The 20917-nt window shown below is 48.9% G+C and overlaps 1 protein-coding gene across 1 annotated transcript in view; it reads left to right on the top strand.

The window, feature by feature from the left end:
* Positions 1-20917, top strand: part of lrrk1 (leucine-rich repeat kinase 1) — a 404527-nt gene that overhangs the window by 216276 nt on the left and 167334 nt on the right. Inside the window, 4 exon segments of the mRNA XM_085968973.1 lie at positions 10626-10798; positions 13733-13853; positions 20204-20363; positions 20604-20880. Of these exon segments, the coding sequence (XP_085825099.1) occupies positions 10626-10798; positions 13733-13853; positions 20204-20363; positions 20604-20880 (731 nt within the window).

Below are 20917 nucleotides of genomic sequence, written 5' to 3'. Positions count from 1 at the left end.
ACAGCTGTGGAAGACGTTCATGAACCTGAAGCATCTACCTCGGCCGAGAATGTATTTGATGATGATGACACCCAATACATTGGCAACCAACTAGAGGAGGCACCTCAACAACAAGAATCAGAGACCACTGAAAGGCATTATCCAAGCCGAATCAGAAAGCCTCCTGAGAGACTGAACCTTTGAACTGTTATACCTGAAGTTATATATGTATATATGTTATGTTTATTTGGGGATATGACTGTTAAGCTAAAAAGGGAGGATTGTGGTGTATGTAACCTGTTCCACCTTAAGAGAACTTAAGCCTGGTCCACCTTAAGAAAGGTACTACTTTCTTTGGCTGCTGTATACGTAATACCGGTGGTGACCACACCGGTATATAAGCACAGTGTAATAATATTGTATTCAGTATAGTCCGACCTCCAACCTGTTGAATTTACTCTTGTGGTCTGTGTAGTAATTCTCACTATAACACACAGACTTAACAACTATCCTTTCAGGAAGTGTGTTCCAGGTCACAATAACTCACTGTGTAAAAAAATTCTCCTCATCTCCCCTCTGGTTCTTTTGCCAATTCCCTTAAATCTGTGGTTACCGACCCTCCTGCCACTGGAAACAGTTTCTCCTTTCATTGGACATCTCTATCAGATCTTCCCTTAACCTTCTCTGCTCTAAGGAGAACAATCCCAATCTCTAGTCTCTCCACCTCCAAAAATTCAACTCGATTATCAGACATGACCTTCCTTCACAAATCCATGCTAACTATCTTTGATCAGCTCACACTTGTCCAGATGTTCACTCACTCTGTCCCTGATAGATTCTAGAAACTTCCTCACAACTGATGTTAAACTGGTGGGTCTGCAGTTACAACAACAATGACAACTTGTATTTATATAGCACCTTTAACATATTAAAACACCCCAAGGCGTTTCACAGGAGAGTTATCAAAAAGAAATTTGACACTGAGCCATATAAGGAGATGTTAGGGCAGATGACCAAAAGCTTGGTCGAAGAGATAGGTTTTATGGAGCATCTTAAAGGAGGAAAGAGAAGTAGAGAGGCGGAGAGATTTAGGGAGGGAATTCCAGAGCTTAGGAGCTACGCAGCTGAAGCCACGACCGCCAATGGTGGAGTGATTAAAATCGGGAACAACAACAGAAAATGCTGGAAACACTCAGCAGGTCAGGCAACATCCGTGGAGAGAGAAATAGAGTCAACGTTTCAGGTCGAAACCCTTCGTCAGGACTGAAAAAACACAGGAAATGAAACAGATTAAAAGGCCAGTTTGGGGGAGGGGAAATGGGGATGAGAGAACAAAAGAGAAGTGAAGAGACATTAAGAGGTATTCAAAACCAGACGAGATGGTGATCGGACTAGTGGAGACAAAAGACGGCTCTAGATTAGGTGTGAAATGCGCTGGCAGAGAGACAGCTGCCATGTGGAAGAGAAGAAAAGGGGGGAAGGGCCAAAACAAAGGTGTGGATAAAAAATATATATAAAAATGTAATGGGGCCGAGGTTATGATCTGAAATTGGTGAACTCGATATTGAGTCCGGAAGGCTGTAAAGTGCCTAATCGGAAGATGAGGTGCTGTTCCTCGAGCTTACGCTGAGCTTCCGTGGAACAATGCAAGAGCCCGAGTGCAGTGAGGTCCGAGTGGGAATTAAAATGACAGGCGACCGGAAGCTCGGGGTCACCCTTACGGACTGAATGGAGGTGTTCCACAAAGCGGTCACCCAATCTGCATTTGGTCTCCCCAATGTAGAGGAGACCACATCGTGAGCAGTGAATACAGTATACTAGATTGCAAGAAGTACAAGTAAATTGCCTGGAAGGGGTGTTTGGGGCCCTGGACAGTGGGAAGGGGGGAGGTATAAGGGCAGGTGTTGCATCTCGTGCGCTTGCACGGGAAGGTGCCGGGCAAAGGGGAAGGGGTGCTGGGGGTGATAGAGGAGTGGACTAGGGTGCCTCGGAGGGAGCAGTCCCTATGGAATGCTGAAAGGGGAGGGGAAGATGCATTTGGTGGTGGGATCATGTTGGAGGTGGCGGAAATGGCGGAGGATGATCCGTTGAATGTGGAGGCTGGTGGGGTGAAGGGTGAGGACAAGGGGAACCCTATCGTGGTTCCGGGAGGGAGGGGCAGGGGTGAAAGCAGAAGTGCGGGAGATAGAACGGACACGGTCAAGGGCCGTGTCAACCATGGTAGAGGGGAATCCTCGTTTGAGGAAAAAGGAAGACATGTCGGAAGCACTGGTGTGGAAGGTGGCATCGTCTGAGCAGATGCGGCGGAGACGGAGAAACTGGGAGAATGGAATAGAGTCCTTACAGGAGGCGGGGTGGGAGGAAGTGTAGTCCAGGTAGCTGTGGGAGTCAGTGGGCTTGTAGTGACTGTTGGTCAATAACCTATCCCCAGAGATGGAGACGGAGAAGTCGAGGAAGGGAAGGGAAGAGTCGGAGATGGACCATGTGAAGGTGAGGGAAGGGTGGAAATTGGAGGCAAAATGGAGACACATGGGAAAACCACTTTGAAAAATTATACCAGAAAAACACACTAAGGCCAGAGCAACACCAAATATGCAAAAAACTGGAAAAGCTCGAAATGGCCATAAAAGATAACCAAAACCCGCTAGACTCCATAATAACAGAAAAAGAACTTTTTGAAAAACTCAAGGACCTGCGACCAGGAAAAGCTTGCGGGGCAGACGGCATACTAAACGAGATGATTAAACACACAGACGATAAAATGAAACTGGCTATCCTAAAACTCTTCAACTTGGTTCTGAGTGTTGGTTACTTCCCTGACATCTGGAACAAAGGACTCATAACGCCCATATACAAAAGTGGGGACAAAGTCGACCCAAATAACTATCGAGGCATCTGTGTAAACAGTAACCTGGGGAAGGTATTCTGTAGCATCATAAACAAAAGACTTATAAACTTCCTTGAGGAGCACAATCACAGAATCACAGAAACCCCACAGTGCAGATAGAGGCCATTTCGGCCCATCGAGCCTGCACCGACACATATCCCACCCGATCCCCGTAACCCCTACACCAACACATATCTCACCCTATCCCCGTAACCCCACGTATTTAATACCCCTAACACTAAGGGTCAATTTATCAGAGCCAAACAACCTAACCTGCACATCTTTGGACTGTGGGAGGAAACCAGAGCACCCAGAGGAAACCCACGCAAACACAGGGAGAATATGCAAACTCCACACAGACAGTCACCCGAGGCCAGATTCGAACCCGGGTCCGTGGCGCTGTGAGGCAACAGTGCTAACCACTATGCCACCGTACTCAATGTCTTGAGTAAAAGCCAAATTGGATTCCTGCCAAACTATAGAACATCAGATCATATCTTCACCCTACAGACCCTAATTGACAAACACGTTCATCAAAACAAAAGCAAAATCTACGCATGCTTTATAGATTTCCAGAAGGCTTTCGACTCCATCTGGCATGACGGTTTATTCCTGAAACTTATCGAAAGCAGGGTAGGAGGAAAAACATATAATGTAATTAAATCAATGTATACAAACAACAAATGTGCAGTTAAAATTGGAGACAAACAAACAAAATACTTCCCACAGGGGCGGGGGGTGACGCAGGGCTCGCCAATCTCACCGACACTCTTTAATATTTACATAAATGAATTGGCAAAACTACTTGAACAATCTACAGCACCCGGCCTCACCCTATATGAATCCAAGGTTAAATTCCTCCTCTATGCAGACGACCTGGTTCTGCTGTCACCAACTAAGGAGGGTCTACAGCAGAACCTGGATCTGCTGGAGTCGTACTGCCAGACTTGGGCCCTGACAATAAATCCCCAAAAAACCAAAGTCCTTGTGTTCCAGCAAAGATCCAGACATCAGGGACCCAAAATAAATTTCACACTAGGGACAACCAAAATTGAACAAACCACTAACTACACATACTTGGGCTTAAAAATCAGTTCTACGGGAAATTTCAAACTGGCTGTGAATGAACTGAAAGAGAAAGCAAGAAGGGCTTTCTATGCCATTAAAAAATCAATCCAAATAGAAATCCCAATTAGCATTTGGCTCAAAATTTTCAAATCAGTAATTGAACCAATTGCACTCTATGGCAGTGAGGTGTGGGGACCGCTAACACAACAAGAATTTGCAAAATGGGACAAACACCCAATTGAGATCCTACATGCAGAATTCTGTAAAAGTATCCTCCGGACTCAAAGGAAAACCGTAAACAATGCATGCAGGGCAGAACTAGGCCAATATCCATTGATAATCACTATCCAAAAAAGAGCCACCAAATTTTGGAAACACCTAGAAATGAGCAACCCCCAATGCTATCATTACGAAGCCCTGAAATGCCAAGAGAGGACCATAAAGAAGAATACCCTCAGTCAAGTAGTCCTGGGACTCAGTGAAGTAACTACTAACACTACTAACAATAACCAGCCCCAGGACAGTGACAGCGTAACACAAAGAATTCGACCCAACACAATCGTCGCTAAGCAAAAGGAAAAATATCTGTCATATTGGGCAGAAACAACAAAAACCCAAAGCAAACTCAATTGCTACTTGGCCCTAAACAGACAATACAACATGGCGGATTACCTGACCATGGTAAAGGATAGCAAACTGAGAAAAACTTTGACAATGTACAGACTTAGTGAACATAACCTGGCGATCGAAAAAGGTAGACACAGACAGACCCGGCTACCAAGAGAGGACAGGATATGCTCTCACTGCAGTCAGGGAGTGGTGGAGACAGAGATGCACTTCCTCACAGCTTGTAGAAAATATCAGGGCATAAGGGAGAATTTCTACCCAAAATTCACAAAAATATGCCCGGAATTCAGAAATTTGAATGACGACCAAAAACTCCCATACCTACTAGGGGAAGAGAGAAATTGCATAACACTAGCGGCACACTATGTTACAGCTTGCCATAAACAGAGGGACAACCACTAAATATAAGAAAAGAGTATATATAAATTATATGAAAGTATATTTATACACTCAGGGATATATCTGTTTATACACTGTATGGATAGATCTGTATTTTTGTGAACAAACATGAATGTTTTCCGATGCTTTGGCAACATAAGATGTAACTTGTCATGCCAATAAAGCGATTTGAATTGAATTGAAATTGAATTGAATGAAATTGTCTAGTTCAGGGCGAGAGCAGGAGACAGCACCGATACAGTCATCAATGTACGGGATAAAGAGGTGAGGGAGGGGACCCGAGTAGGACTGGAACAAAGAGTGTTTCACATATCCCACGAAAAGGCAGGCATAGCTAGGACCCATGCGGGTACCCAGAGCAACACCTTTGATTTGGAGGAAATGAGTGGAGTTAAAGGAGAAGTTGTTCAATGTGAGAACAAGTTCAGCCAGCCGGAGGAGGTTGGTGGTGGATGGGGACTAGTCGGGCCTCTGTCCAGAATAGGTGGAGCGCAGACATCTAAGGGGATTATAGGGCTGGAGGGGATTGCATATGGCGAGGCCATGGAGGGATTTGAAAACAAGGATGAGAATTAAAATCGAGGCGTTACTTAACCGGGAGCCAATGTAGGTCAGCGAGCACAGGGGTGATGGGTGAACGGGACTTGGTGCGAGTTAGGACACGGGCAGCCGAGTTTTGGATTACCTTAAGTTTATGGAGGGTAGAACTAGGGAGGCCAGCCAGGAGTGCATTGGAATAGTCAAGTCTAGAGGTGATACAGGTACACTATCCCTTATCCGAAAGCCTTGGGACCAGCTGAGTTTCGGTTTTCGGAATTTTTCGGATTTCAGAACGTATTATTGTAAGACTGGGAAATTTGTATTTAATATAAATTGTAAAAGTTCAGGCTACCTCTTGCGACTGTTCCGTGTCTCATTCCCCTTCCTGCTTCTCTGGAAAGCTGGATATCGGCTGACTCCTACTAAGCTGGCCCGCAAATCAGGTCGGGGGTTGGGTGGGGGTGGAGAAAAGAATATCGGACGGGCCGCGGTTCAGGTCGGGGGGGTCGGGGTTGGGGTCGGGGGGGTCCGGGGGGAGGTCCGGGGTGGGGGGGTCGGGGTCGGGGGGAGAAAAGAATATCGGACGGGCCGCGGTTCAGGTCGGGGGGGTCGGGGTTGGGGGGGTCCGGGGGGAGGTCCAGGGTGGGGGGTCGGGGGGGAGAAAAGAATATCGGACGGGCCACGGGTCGGGTCGGGAGAAAAGAATCTCGGACGGGCCGCGGTTCAGGTCAGGGGGGTCCGGGGGGGGGTGGGTCGGGGTGGGGGCGGGGGTCGGGGTGTGGGGGGGGTCGGGGTCAGGGGGGGTCCGGGGGGAGAAAAGAATATCGGACGGGCCGCGGTTCAGGTCAGGGGGGTCCGGGGGGGGGGTGGGTCGGGGTGGGGGCGGGGGTCGGGGTGTGGGGGGGGTCAGGGTCAGGGGGGGTCCGGGGGGAGAAAAGAATATCGGACGGGCCGCGGGTCGGGTCGGGAGAAAAGAATATCGGACGGGCCGCGGTTCGGGTCGGGGGGAGAAAAGAATATCGGACGGGCCGCTGCAGCTATCGGACGGGCCGCTGTATTGTTGGGTTCACTCTCCCGGTACCTCCTTCACACTGCCCGGCTCGGCCTTCAATCTCCTACCCAGGAGGGAACTCTGTGACCCTCTGCCCTGCTCAGCGTAAGTCGTGTGCCACTCTGGTCATGTCGTGCGCACAACTTACGCTGAACAAAAAAACTTTCGGTTTTTAGAGGTTTTCGGTTTTCGGAAGTTCGGATAAAGGATAGTCTACCTGTAATGGCATGGATGAGGGTTTCAGCAGCAGATAAGTTGAGGTAAGGGTGGAGACGGGCGATATTACGAAGGTGGAAATGGGCAGTCTTAGTGATAGAACGGATATGAGGTAAGAAGCTCAATTCGTGATCAAATACGACACCATGGTTGCAAACAGACTTGGTCAGCCTTAGACAGTTGCCGGGGAGAGAGATCGAATCAGTGGAAAGGGAACGGAGTTTGTGGCGTGAACTGAAGGCAATGGCTTCGGTCTTCCCAATATTTAATTGGAGGAAATTTCTACACATCCAGTGCTGGATGTCGGACAAGCAGCCCAATAGTATAGAGACGGTGGAGGGTTTGAGAGAGGTGGAGGAGAGGTAGAGCTGGGTATCGTCTGCGTACATGTGAAAACTCCCGTTGTGTCGCTGGATGATGTCACCAAGGGGCAGCATATAGATGAGAACTAGGAGGCGGCCAAGGGAAGATCCTTGGGGGACACCAGAAGTGACAGTGCGGATGTGGGAAGAGAAGCCATTGCAGGTGATGCTATGGTTACAGCTAGAAAGCTAGGAATGAAACCAGGCGAGTGCGGTCCCATCCAGCTGGGCGACGGTGGAGAGGCCTTGGAGCAGAATTTTGTGGGCAACCATGTCAAAGGCTGCAGACAGGTTCAGAAGGACGAGAAGGGATAGACTACCTTTGTTTTGGCAATTAGGATGTCATTTGTGACTTTGGGAAGAGCAGTTTCAGTACTGTGGAGGGGCAGAAGCCTGATTGGAGGGATTCAAACAAGGAGTTCTGGGAAAGATGGGCATGGATTTGGGAGGCGACAACACGTTCAAGGACTTTGGAGAGGAAAGAGAGGTTGGAGCTGGGGCATTAGTTTGTAAGGATGGAGGAGTTGAGAGCTGGTTTTTTGAAGAGAGTGGTGATGACAGTAGATTTGAAGGATAGGGAGACTCTCCACTCTCTGTCCTGTGACTGTTTGAACTGAGATTCTCCACTCTCTGTCCTGTGACTGTTTGAACTGAGATTCTCCACTCTCTGTCCTGTGTTTGAACTGAGATTCTCCACTCTCTGTCCTGTGACTGTTTGAACTGAGATTCTCCACTCTCTGTCCTGTGACTGTTTGAACTGAGACTCTCCACTCTCTGTCCTGTGACTGTTTGAACTGAGACTCTCCACTCTCTGTCCTGTGTTTGAACTGAGATTCTCCACTCTCTGTCCTGTGACTGTTTGAACTGAGATTCTCCACTCTCTGTCCTGTGACTGTTTGAACTGAGATTCTCCACTCTCTGTCCTGTGTCTGTTTGAACTGAGACTCTCCACTCTCTGTCCTGTGTTTGAACTGAGACTCTCCACTCTCTGTCCTGTGACTGTTTGAACTGAGATTCTCCACTCTCTGTCCTGTGACTGTTTGAACTGAGACTCTCCACTCTCTGTCCTGTGTTTGAACTGAGACTCTCCACTCTCTGTCCTGTGACTGTTTGAACTGAGATTCTCCACTCTCTGTCCTGTAACTGTTTGAACTGAGATTCTCCACTCTCTGTCCTGTGACTGTTTGAACTGAGATTCTCCACTCTCTGTCCTGTGTTTGAACTGAGATTCTCCACTCTCTGTCCTGTGACTGTTTGAACTGAGATTCTCCACTCTCTGTCCTGTGTTTGAACTGAGACTCTCCACTCTCTGTCCTGTGACTGTTTGAACTGAGACTCTCCACTCTCTGTCCTGTGTTTGAACTGAGATTCTCCACTCTCTGTCCTGTGACTGTTTGAACTGAGATTCTCCACTCTCTGTCCTGTGACTGTTTGAACTGAGATTCTCCACTCTCTGTCCTGTGTTTGAACTGAGACTCTCCACTCTCTGTCCTGTGTTTGAACTGAGATTCTCCACTCTCTGTCCTGTGACTGTTTGAACTGAGATTCTCCACTCTCTGTCCTGTGACTGTTTGAACTGAGATTCTCCACTCTCTGTCCTGTGTTTGAACTGAGACTCTCCACTCTCTGTCCTGTGACTGTTTGAACTGAGATTCTCCACTCTCTGTCCTGTGACTGTTTGAACTGAGATTCTCCACTCTCTGTCCTGTGTTTGAACTGAGATTCTCCACTCTCTGTCCTGTGTTTGAACTGAGATTCTCCACTCTCTGTCCTGTGTTTGAACTGAGATTCTCCACTCTCTGTCCTGTGTTTGAACTGAGATTCTCCACTCTCTGTCCTGTGTTTGAACTGAGATTCTCCACTCTCTGTCCTGTGTTTGAACTGAGACTCTCCACTCTCTGTCCTGTGTTTGAACTGAGATTCTCCACTCTCTGTCCGGTGTCTGTCTGAACTGAGACTCTCCACTCTCTGTCCTGTGACTGTTTGAACTGAGATTCTCCACTCTCTGTCCTGTGACTGTTTGAACTGAGATTCTCCACTCTCTGTCCTGTGTTTGAACTGAGACTCTTCACTCTCTGTCCTGTGTTTGAACTGAGACTCTCCACTCTCTGTCCTGTGTTTGAACTGAGATTCTCCACTCTCTGTCCTGTGACTGTTTGAACTGAGACTCTCCACTCTCTGTCCGGTGTCTGTTTGAACTGAGACTCTCCACTCTCTACCTGTGACTGTTTGAACTGAGACTCTCCACTCTCTACCTGTGACTGTTTGAACTGAGACTCTCCACTCTCTGTCCTGTGACTGTTTGAACTGAGATTCTCCACTCTCTGTCCTGTGTCTGTTTGAACTGAGATTCTCCACTCTCTGTCCTGTGTTTGAACTGAGATTCTCCACTCTCTGTCCGGTGTCTGTTTGAACTGAGACTCTCCACTCTCTGTCCTGTGTCTGTTTGAACTGAGATTCTCCACTCTCTGTCCTGTGACTGTTTGAACTGAGACTCTCCACTCTCTGTCCGGTGTCTGTTTGAACTGAGACTCTCCACTCTCTGTCCGGTGTCTGTTTGAACTGAGATTCTCCACTCTCTGTCCTGTGTCTGTTTGAACTGAGACTCTCCACTCTCTGTCCTGTGTTTGAACTGAGACTCTCCACTCTCTGTCCTGTGACTGTTTGAACTGAGATTCTCCACTCTCTGTCCTGTGTTTGAACTGAGACTCTCCACTCTCTGTCCTGTGACTGTTTGAACTGAGATTCTCCACTCTCTGTCCTGTGTTTGAACTGAGACTCTCCACTCTCTGTCCTGTGACTGTTTGAACTGAGATTCTCCACTCTCTGTCCTGTGTTTGAACTGAGACTCTCCACTCTCTGTCCGGTGTCTGTTTGAACTGAGATTCTCCACTCTCTGTCCTGTGTCTGTTTGAACTGAGACTCTCCACTCTCTGTCCGGTGTCTGTTTGAACTGAGATTCTCCACTCTCTGTCCTGTGTCTGTTTGAACTGAGACTCTCCACTCTCTGTCCTGTGTTTGAACTGAGACTCTCCACTCTCTGTCCTGTGACTGTTTGAACTGAGATTCTCCACTCTCTGTCCTGTGTTTGAACTGAGACTCTCCACTCTCTGTCCTGTGACTGTTTGAACTGAGATTCTCCACTCTCTGTCCTGTGTTTGAACTGAGACTCTCCACTCTCTGTCCTGTGACTGTTTGAACTGAGACTCTCCACTCTCTACCTGTGACTGTTTGAACAGATATCCTCTAATTTTGTTCATTTTCTCCTGGGTGGGGAAATGCCAGGTTAATGCTCCGAAACCCTTTGTGGGAACAGCAGGGGTAAGTGCGGTCTCATCCCAGGTACAGACTTACCCAGCACTTCATGGAGCACTCTTTTATGTTTGGTTGCTTCCTTTTTTATATTTAGGGACACTATTGTTCAGTAAGTACAAAAAATACAAAGAGGTTTCACAAAAATGTTAACCCAGTCACTTCTGGTTATGTTTTGTTTAAGGCAAAGGCTCCGAATGCTACAGTGATTGTAGTCGGAACCCATCTCGATTTGATTGACACAAAATTCCGCACAGAGAGAATTGCCACACTTCGAGCCTACATCCTGGCACTGTGTCGTTCTCCATCCGGGCCGCGAGCGAGCGGGTATCCTGACATCAGCTGCCGCAATTTACAGTGAGTCTAAAACCATTCACAGAGTCCGATCGCGTTGACAGAGTCCGATCGCGTTGACGGAGTCCGATCGCGTTGGCGAAGTCCGATCCCGTTGGCGAAGTCCGATCCCGTTGGCGAAGTCCGATCCCGTTGACGGAGTCCGATCGCGTTGACGGAGTCCGATCCCGTTGGCGAAGTCCGATCCCGTTGACGGAGTCCGATCCCGTTGACGGAGTCCGATCGCGTTGACGGAGTCCGATCCCATTTACAGTGAGTGTCCGTTTTAAGATCTTTGATGTTGGTCTGCTGTCGGGGTCCTTGTTGAAATTGTAAATGCAATTCCCTTCCAGTTGTTGCCCTTCATCTCATGGTGTTAAGAAGCAGTAAATACAGGATGATGGATACAGGCGTTGTTAATGTTCAGTCAGTGTCAGGATCCCTGGGCCATGTGTTGCTGTTACTGGTTCTGACCATTGCCCTTGTGTGCCTCTCCCATGCTGGACTCCCAGTTTTCTATCTCAGTTTGATTGACTTTCAGCGATGGCCGACTGCCTATTTTTGGTGAATTTTGTGCTCATCCAAGTGAAGGGTGTCGGTCCCGGGGGTGCAAAGCCCCTCCCCTGGGTGCTTTTTCCGCCCAATCTCAGCGCAGACACTCTCAGTTCAGGCTGTAAAGCAAAGCCTCTCCCTCTCATTCTGCTGAACAATATATTCAACTGCAGAAGTGTGCCCCAGACTGTCCTAGCCTTCCTCCCCAAAACCAGCTGTATCCATGGCGTCTCTTAGTGAGGTTGCCAATCCGTACTGAACGGTAGGTAATGTTCTGCTGTGGACACGTGTCTGCTATGAACTGGCTTGAGATTGTCCCACTCATCCTGTGTCAGAGCCATACAGCCACCAGAAGTAGAAACTCTTCATCTCTTCCATCTGGACTGGGCTTGAAGCCAGAGGTAAAAAGGCACAATGCTCACCTGTTGCCGGGTTCTGCTTTTGTCTTTCTGTTAAATGGGGTGTTCCATCTGGAGAATGGGGGGTGGGGTGGGTGCGCAGTCGGGGCCCTGATAATGGTTTATGTAAGTGTCACATTTCTGGATTACTTTCGTTGACCATTTTTCCAAAGAAAGAAATGGGGCAAAGATAAGGTTCAGTTTTAAAAGCAGTGAGTTACTGCAAATATAAAGCGGGGGCTGAGATGGTAGTTAAGATACTAATGAGCTGGCCCGTTGCTTCCTCATGGACTGTAAACAAATAGAATAATGTATACATAGAGTAAATACATCGAAGTTACAACACGGAAACAGGCCATTCGTCCCCACCAGTCCGTGTCGATGTTTATCTCTATTGCAAGTAAATAGTCTGAATCACATTTACCACCTTGTCCCTTCAATCCCTTTTCCTTCAGCCACCGCTCCAATCTAATCCTGAGTGTTGACAGTCTCTGCCTCAACCATTGACCCTGGGGGTGAATCTCAGCCTCGCAACTCTCTGTGAATAAGCTTCTCCTGCCCTCTGTTCTAAATCTCTCAATCATGTATCTATGGGCCTCAACTACTGGAAACAATCTGCTTCTATCTACGCAATCCCATCCTTTCATAATTTTATAATTTAGTCTCACCACAGCTCAACAATGTGCCTTGTCCCCAAACGCAGAAGTGTCCTTTACTCTATCGGTGCATCGTTCTCCCATTTCCCACAGCAGCCATTCTGTAGCTTCAGTGAGCGAATTAGCCAACTGAGTGCCAATTAGTGTCAGCTTCTGTGTACCCATGTCCACTAAGGGCTGGGCGGAGTCTGCCAAACACATTTACAATTTAAGCAATCTGGTCACTTGTCTCAGTGATTTGTTTCTACAACAGAAGCTACAGCTGAAAAGGTCCAGGACGGGCGGGGTGCGGAGTGCGGAGTGCGGAGGTGTTCGTCTGTTTAACTCAAGCGGGACGCTCCACGGAATCGGGATAGTGTAGCGTGTGAATTATTTCCATGTTATTACCCAGAGGCATGTGTATCGATTGAACTAAGCGAGTCTGATGATGATGATTACTCTATGCGTTGATCTTACTGTGGAATAAAGCAGCTTAATGCTTCAAACCAAACATTGCCTCATCCCATCCAGTGTTCACTCGATCTGTCTGCGGAGGGGTTGAAGAAACACACGATGGGAAGTGCAGGTCACAAGGGGCTTTCACTGGTAATCCCTGGGTCTCACTACTGCACAAGTAGATATGGAGCAAAGTGAACCAGCTCTCTTTAAGGTACCAGTACCACTGACAGGAGTGACTGACGCCACAAAGGTATCTATGGCAGAGCCGAATCTGTAACAGGCCAGTAGCAAGTGGCACGGATGATAGCCGTGGGATCAGCGGGCTAGACCACACTCACCTGGCTGAATGTGCAATGAGGCAGCAGAGAGAAAGCTGAGGAAATGAACGCGTGAAGTCTAACAGAATTAGACTTCACGCGTTCAATTAGGCAGCACGGTGGTATAGTGGTTAGCACTGTTGCCTCACAGCGCCAGGGACCCGGGTTCGAATCCGGCCTCGGGCGACTGTCTGTGTGGAGTTTGCACATTCTCCCCGTGTTTGCGTGGGGTTTCCTCCGGGTGCTCCGGTTTCCTCCCACAGTCCAAAGATGTGCGGGTTAGGTTGATTGGCTATGATAAATTGACCCTTAGTGTTAGGGGGATTATATACGTGGGGTTACGGGGATAGGGTGGGGTATGTGTCGGTGCAGGCTCGATGGGCTGAAATGGCCTCTATCTGCACTGTGGGGTTTCTGTGATTCTGAGAATGGGGCAGCATTACTGTTCAGATCACGATAACTACCCAGTTCCCGGTGGTTTTAGTGTGTTTATTTATTCTTGCTAAAGAAAGAATGAAGAGAGCTGGAGAATGAGGTGTGAAGCACAACCCCTCAGCTCATGCATTAAGCTGCTTTTATTGCATCTCTTCCTTACAGTGAGCTATCCTGCAAGACGCTTGATGGACTGGAAGGGCTCCGTAAACTGATCTTTCAAGTTGCTTGTAGCATGAAGGACACGGGGAGTCTCAGTGCTTCACAGAAGTTGGCTGGGAGACTGGTAGGTGCTTTTCTTGCTTGTATGAGATAGAAAGTAGAGCAGACGTTAGACTCTCAGCACTCCCACTACAGGCCCATGGCCTAGCTTTAAAATTTATGTTCAATATCTGGATAAATGGCACCATTTTCTGCCCGTGAGATCTCCTACATTGTTTCAGACATCAGTCAACTTGTAGTGTAATTAGTTCACCAGTTTTTAAAAAGCTAATGCAAACCTGACCCATTTGATTGGATTATTGGTGAAGGGAGGTATTTACTATCAGTTCATCGATGTCCAGAGCTCTCCCACGAAGAATTAATGCCCCAGCTCTGAGTACGGACATCTGTGAGCAACAGGTTAAAGAGGGATCACCAGCTGCTCATCCGGTCTTGCAGTGAAGTGACCAGCACTAATCGTTCCATCTCATTATTTCTGCCCAGCAAAGATTGGAGCTAACATTGTCATTAAACCTGCTGACAAGGGTGGTGCTGTTGTTTGGCAAACTGACCTCTACCTAGCGGAGGCTGAACGCCAACTCTCCGACACCTCCTCCTACCTCCACCTGGACCATGACCCCACTACCGAACATCAAGCCACCGTTTCCAAGACTGTCGCTGACCTCATCTCCTCTGGAAATCTTCCCTCCATGGCCGCCAACCCCATAGTCCCTCAACCCCGCACAGCCCGCTTCTACCTCCTTCACAAGAGCCACAAACAGGACTGCCCTGGTAGACCCATCGTTTCAGCCTGTTCTTGCCTAACAGAACTGATTTTTTCCTATCGCGACTGTTTTTTCTCCCCTTGTCCAGTCTCTTCCCACCTACATTCACGACTCTTCCGACGCCCTCCGCCACTTTAACAGTTTCCAGTTTCCTGGCCCCAACCGTCTCCTTTTCACCATGGACGTCCAATCCCTCTACACCTCCATCCCCCACTAGGATGGCCTGAGGGCGCTCCGCTTCTTCCTTGAAAAGAGGCCGAACCAGTCCCCATCTACCACCACCCTCCTCCGCCTGGCTGAATTTGTTCTCACATTGAACAACTTCTCCTTGACGCTACTCACTTCCTCCAAATTAAAGGTATTGCTATGGGAACCCGCATGGGTCGTAGCTATACCTGCCTCTTCGCAGGATATGTGGAACATTCTTTGTTCCAGTCCTACTCACGTCCCCTCCTTCACCTCTTTTTCTGGTACATTGATGACTGTATCAGGGCTGTTTCCTGCTCTCGCCCTGAACTAGAAAATTTCATTCACTTTGCTTCCAATTTCCACCCTTCACATGGTCCATCTCCGACTCTTCCGTTCCCTTCTTTGACTTCCCTGTCTCCATTTCTGGGGATAGGCTATCGACAAACATCCACTATAAGCCCACTGACTCCCACAGCTACCTGGACTACACTTCCTCCCACCCCGCTTCCTGTAAGGATTCTATTCCATTCTCCCAGTTTCTCCGTCTCTGTTGCATCTGTTCTGACGATGCCACCTTCCACACCAGTGCTTCTGACATGTCTTCCTTTTTCCTCAACCGAGGATTCCCCTCTACCGTGGTTGACACGGCCCTTGACCGTGTCCATTCTATCTCCCGCACTTCTGCTCTCACCCCTTCCCCTCCCTCCCAGAACCACGATAGGGTTTCCCTTGTCCTCACCTTTCACCCCACCAGCCTCCACATTCAACAGATCATCCTCCGCCATTTCTGCCACATCCAGTGTGATCCCACCACCAATCTTCCCCTCCCCTCCCCTTTCAGCATTCCAAAGGGACCGCTCCCTCCGCGACACCCTGGTCCACTCCTCTATCACCCCCAACACCCCCTCCACTTCGCCCGGCACCTTCCCGTGCAAGCACAGGAGATGCAGCACCTGCCCTTTTATCTCCTCCCTTCCCACTGACCAGGGCCCCAAACATGCCTTCCAGGTGAAAAAATGATTTACTTGTACTTCTTGCAATCTAGTATACTGTATTCGCTGCTCATGATGCGGTCTCCTCTACATTGGGGAGACCAAACGCAGATTGGGTGACCGCTTTGTGGAACACCTCCGTTCAGTCCGCAAGCTCCACTCTGACCTCTCTGTCCTCGGCCGCTTACCCTGTTCCAATGAAGCTCAACGTAAGCGTGAGGGACAGCACCTCATCTTTCGATCAGGCACTTTACAGCCTTCTGGCCTCAACATAGAGTTCAACAATTTCAGACTATAACCTCAACCCCTATTTTTTCAGATGGCAGCTGTTGATGATTCTGCTGGTCCCACTTACACCTCTTCTAGACCCATCTTTTGTTTCTTTACTTGTCCCATTACCATCTCTTTTTGCTTTGTACAATCATCCCTTTTGTCATTTACTCTTGCCTGCCTTCCACCCTATCACAGACCTTCCCTTTTGTTCTTTCCTTCCCTCCCCCCTTTCTCTGCCCCAACACTTGCTTAAAATCTGTTACATCTTTAAAATATTTTCCAGTTCTGATGAAAGGTCATCGACCTGAAACGTTAACTCTGTTTCACAGATGCCAAGCATTTCCCGCATTTTCTGTTTTTATTTCCGATTTCCAGTGACTGCTGTATTTTGCTTTTGTATTAATGTTTGGAGCTGATTTGTTTTGAGATGATCTTTTCTGGAATCGGTGGGATTGCATCATGCAGCACCATGGGTGCTGTTTGAACGGATGCCATGTTCCCACTTTGCACTGATTATAATGAAGTTCTATTACAGAGCGAGCGAGGGGAATGTGGAAGTGTCACTGCAGGGGATGATGGGTTACCACAGCCCTCCTGGCAGATTGGCATCGTTTTCAGAACTGGTTGTTCCTCATTTGTTTAAAAATAAACGTCTGAAATTAAAAGTTCTAACAAACATAACCTGCATTTTTAAGAACTCTGTGTGGAGAAATTATTTTATTAAATGTTATAAAATGTGCTGCAGCTGATGGTTATGAAACTTCGGGACACTGTTCCACTGTAACCTCAGCTCAGGTTCTTTTTTATTTTGAAAACAACAAAAAATAAATGTTTAATATTTGATATATTACAAATTTTGAGCCTACACTGAATATTCCCTGGATTCTGCTTTGCTGATCTCTCCTGTCCCTTAGGATCCGGAGTTTATCTCTACTGTCCACTATCTAGCCGTATGATAACGTGACTCATGTTGCACTGGATGCTGTAATATCACACGTGCACTTCTCCAATCTTCCGAAAGGTGGACTGATGAACAGTTGGAGAGGGTGCAGAGGAGGCTTACTCGAATGGTACAAGATAGGCGAGACATCACTTACGTGGAGAGACTGGAGAAGCTGGGGTTGTTCTCCTTAGAGCAGGAAAGGATAAGGGGAGATTTAATAGAGGTGTTCAAAATCATGAAGGGTTTTGATAGAGTAAATAAAGAGAAACTGTTTCCAGTGGCGGGAGGGTCGGTGACCAGAGGACACAGAGTGAAGGTGATCGGCAAACGAACCAGAGGGGAGAGGAGGAGAATTTTTTTTACAAAGCGAATTGTTGTGATCTGGAACGCGCTGCCTGAAGGGGCGGTGGAAACAAATGCAACAGTAACTTTCAAAAGGGAATTGGATAAATACTTGAACAGGAAATATTTACAGGGCTATCAGGAAAGAGCAGGGGAGCGGGACTAATTGGAGAGCTCTTTCAAAGAGCCGGCACAGGCACGATGGGCCGAATGGCCTCCTTCTGTGCTGATTCTTTGAACATTCTCTGTTTTTCCCTCTTTTGTGCCAGTTTCAGCCCCCTGCCCCCAGCCCCCAGCCCCCAGCCCCCTGCTCCCAGCCCCCAGCCCCCTGCTCCCTGCTCCCTGCTCCCTGCTCCCAGCCCCCAGCCCCCTGCTCCCTGCTCCCTGCTCCCTGCTCCCTGCTCCCAGCCCCCAGCCTCCAGCCCCCTGCTCCCAGCCCCCAGCCCCCTGCTCCCTGCTCCCTGCTCCCTGCCCCCTGCTCCCAGCCTCCAGCCCCCTGCTCCCTGCGCCCTGCTCCCTGCTCCCTGCTCCCTGCTCCCAGCCCCCAGCCCCCTGCTCCCTGCCCCCTGCCCCCAGCCCCCTGCGCCCTGCTCCCTGCTCCCTGCCCCCTGCCCCCAGCCCCCAGCTCCCAGCCCCCTGCCCCCTGCCCCCTGCTCCCTGCCCCTGGCCCCAGCCCCCTGCTCCCAGCCCCCTGCCCCCTGCCCCCAGCCCCCTGCGCCCTGCTCCCTGCTCCCTGCCCCCTGCCCCCAGCCCCCAGCTCCCAGCCCCCTGCCCCCTGCCCCCTGCTCCCTGCCCCTGGCCCCAGCCCCCTGCTCCCTGTCCCCTGCTCCCTGTCCCCTGCCCCCTGCTCCCAGCCCCCTGCTCCCTGCTCCCAGCTCCCTGCCCCCTGCCCCCAGCCCCCTGCCCCCAGCCCCAGCCCCCTGCTCCCTGTTCCCAGCCCCCTGCCCCCTGCCCCCAGCCCCCTGCCCCCTGCTCCCAGCCCCCAGCCCCCTGCCCCCTGCCCCCAGCTCCCTGCCCCCTGCCCCCAGCCCCCTGCTCCCAGCCCCCAGCTCCCTGTTCCCAGCCCCCTGCTCCCTGCTCCCAGCCCCCTGCTCCCTGGGTACAGTGCCAATGGTCCTGGTTAGTCTGACACGTTGCCCAAGTGGTCATTCTCGTCGTGTGAGTGTCACAGGCTGTTCACCTATTGAAACATCACAAGTGAGTCTGATCCCATCTTCATCCTAGATCGCCACACATTTTCCATGCGGAACGGAGCGATTAGGAGTCAGAACTCTGGCCAAGTTTTCTTTATCTCCCCTTTGTTAACTCGAGGTGCTGAGGCTAATCGTTGTGTCTCTACACTATCTGCCTGAGATCAACAGACTCGCTGCAGACCAGGGACTGAAGCTGGGGCCGCCTTGATCTGTGTGGCTTGGCCGCTCCCTGCGTCAATCAGTTGGGTGATTGAAGTGAGCATTTTAAACAAATTGCACTAACTGCTCTTCTTTGGCAAAGGCTGAATTAAACACGATGGGGTCGACAGACCTGTTCCTGCGCTTGGTGTATTGGATTACTTGGATTGACTAAATAGAGGGAGATCGGGTGAGATTGCTCGCGTACCCGAATCTTGGAACAGCCAACACACGGGAGCAGGAGCTGGGCCAGTGTTGCAGCGTAGAAAGGGGCTTGTTGTTGTATAAATGTGGATGTCGTTCTATTTAGTTAGTTCTGTTTGTAAATACATCTGTTATATAACAAAGTTTACCCACCCCAGCACTGCTAAACAGCGAACAGTTTACAACACAGCAGATAATTAAAAGCAGATTGAAACAGAGAAAATGTAAAATACAAAACAGGAAAAGGACAAGCAAAACTTAAAAAGTTCGGAGAGAGGCTAAGCTGAAAGAGAACTGAAAAATTACTGATCGGGGAAAGGAGAATTACAGAAACACAGAGCATGGGGAAAGAATCACTGGGACAGAGCGCGAGGCAGAGAGCGAAGGGGAAATAAATCCATGAAACAGTGCGTGACATGTCTGCAACTTCCAGACCCTGTCCACAGCCCTGGAGCTTATTAGTCTGCCATTAGCCTGGTTATTGGATGATTGTACATTTATTTTATTGCACATTTTTAGCTGTTCAGCAAAGTGTCAGCTGTGGCTCACTGGGCTCACCCTTGCTTCTGAGTCAGAAGGTTGTGGGTTCAAGTCCCACTCCAGAGACTTGAGTACAAAATCTAGGCTGACACTCCAGTGCAGTGCTGAGGGAGTGCTGCACTGTTGGAGGTGCTATCTTTTGAATGAGCTGTTAAACCAACGTCTACTCTCTCAGGTGGATGTAGAAGATCCCATGGCACTATTTTGAAGAAAACAATGGAGTTCTCCCCGGTACCCTGGTCAATGTTTATCCATTAACCAACACCTAAAAGATTATCTGGTCATTTATCTCATTGCTGTTTGTGGGAGCTTGCTGTGCGCAAATTGGCTTCCACGTTTCGTTAATTACAACAGTGACTACACTTCAAAAGTAATACATTGACTGCGAAACGCTTTGGGACGTCATGACGACGTGAAAAGTGCTGTTGAAATGCAAGCCTTCTTTCTTTTACTGTGTGGTAATAACTAGAGGTCATAGATTTAAAACCATTGTCAAAAGATCTCGAGGGGAGATGAGAATTTTTTTCACTCGGAGAGTTCTGGGGACCTGGAACGCTCGACCTGAAAAGGTGGTGGGAGTTGATTCCATCAATAATTTTAAAGGGAGTTGGACGGTTCTGGAGGGTGAGAAACTGACAGGGTCACGGACAAAAAGCGGGGGTGTGGGACTGAGCACAACTGCTCTTTCAATGGGCCAGCACAGGCACGACGGGCCGACTGGCCTCCTGCTGTGCTGTAAGTTTCTCTGATTCTATGAATACTGACCTCCCTTACAGATACCAAGGAGTTACTCAAATCTGCTGAATGCCGTCCTGAAGGAACAACAGAGAAGAAGTGACAGCAACGAGGTCCAGTACTTAACTGACCAACAACTGGAGGAGATCGTGCAGCAGACTCCCGACAATGACATCAAGGACTTCGAAGATTTACAGACCGGTAATTCATGTCAATATTTTGAGTAAAAACCCCACATCTGCTCATTTCTGCACTGCCCTCACGTTCTTTTGTATTGTTCCTATCGGAGCCTTTTTCAATATTTGCCCAACAGAAACCATTAAATCCCCAAATTGAATCAATTGTCTTCATGTTGGAAATCAGTATTGCACAGAACAATATGATAAAAGGCCAGAGTGTGAGATAATGTTCTGCTGAATTCTTTCTCTGTTTGTTTGGCAGCTCTTGCCTTCCTTATTGAGACAGGAGCATTGCTGCATTTCCCAGACACCAGCCACGGGCTGCGGAACCTCTACTTCCTGCATCCAGTGTGGTTATCCGAATGCCTGGAGAGAATTATCAATATCAAAGCCTCGCGCTCCCTTGCCAAGAATGGGGTGATACATGTGGCGGAGCTGAGGACACTGCTGGTTGGGACTGGCTTCACCGAGCAGACCGAGGAGCAATATTTCCAGTTTTTAGCCAAGTTCGAGATTGCACTTCCAATTGCCAACAACAGGTAGATTGATTTCCGATTTTAAAACGTTCATCCTTGT

The sequence above is a fragment of the Somniosus microcephalus genome, chromosome 27, assembly GCF_052327205.1.
Source record: "Somniosus microcephalus isolate GS21.2 chromosome 27, FLI_Smic_1.0, whole genome shotgun sequence".
NCBI lineage: Eukaryota > Metazoa > Chordata > Chondrichthyes > Squaliformes > Somniosidae > Somniosus > Somniosus microcephalus.
Note: the sequence above shows the minus strand (reverse complement) of the source record. Positions and strands in the feature narration are given on the sequence as shown.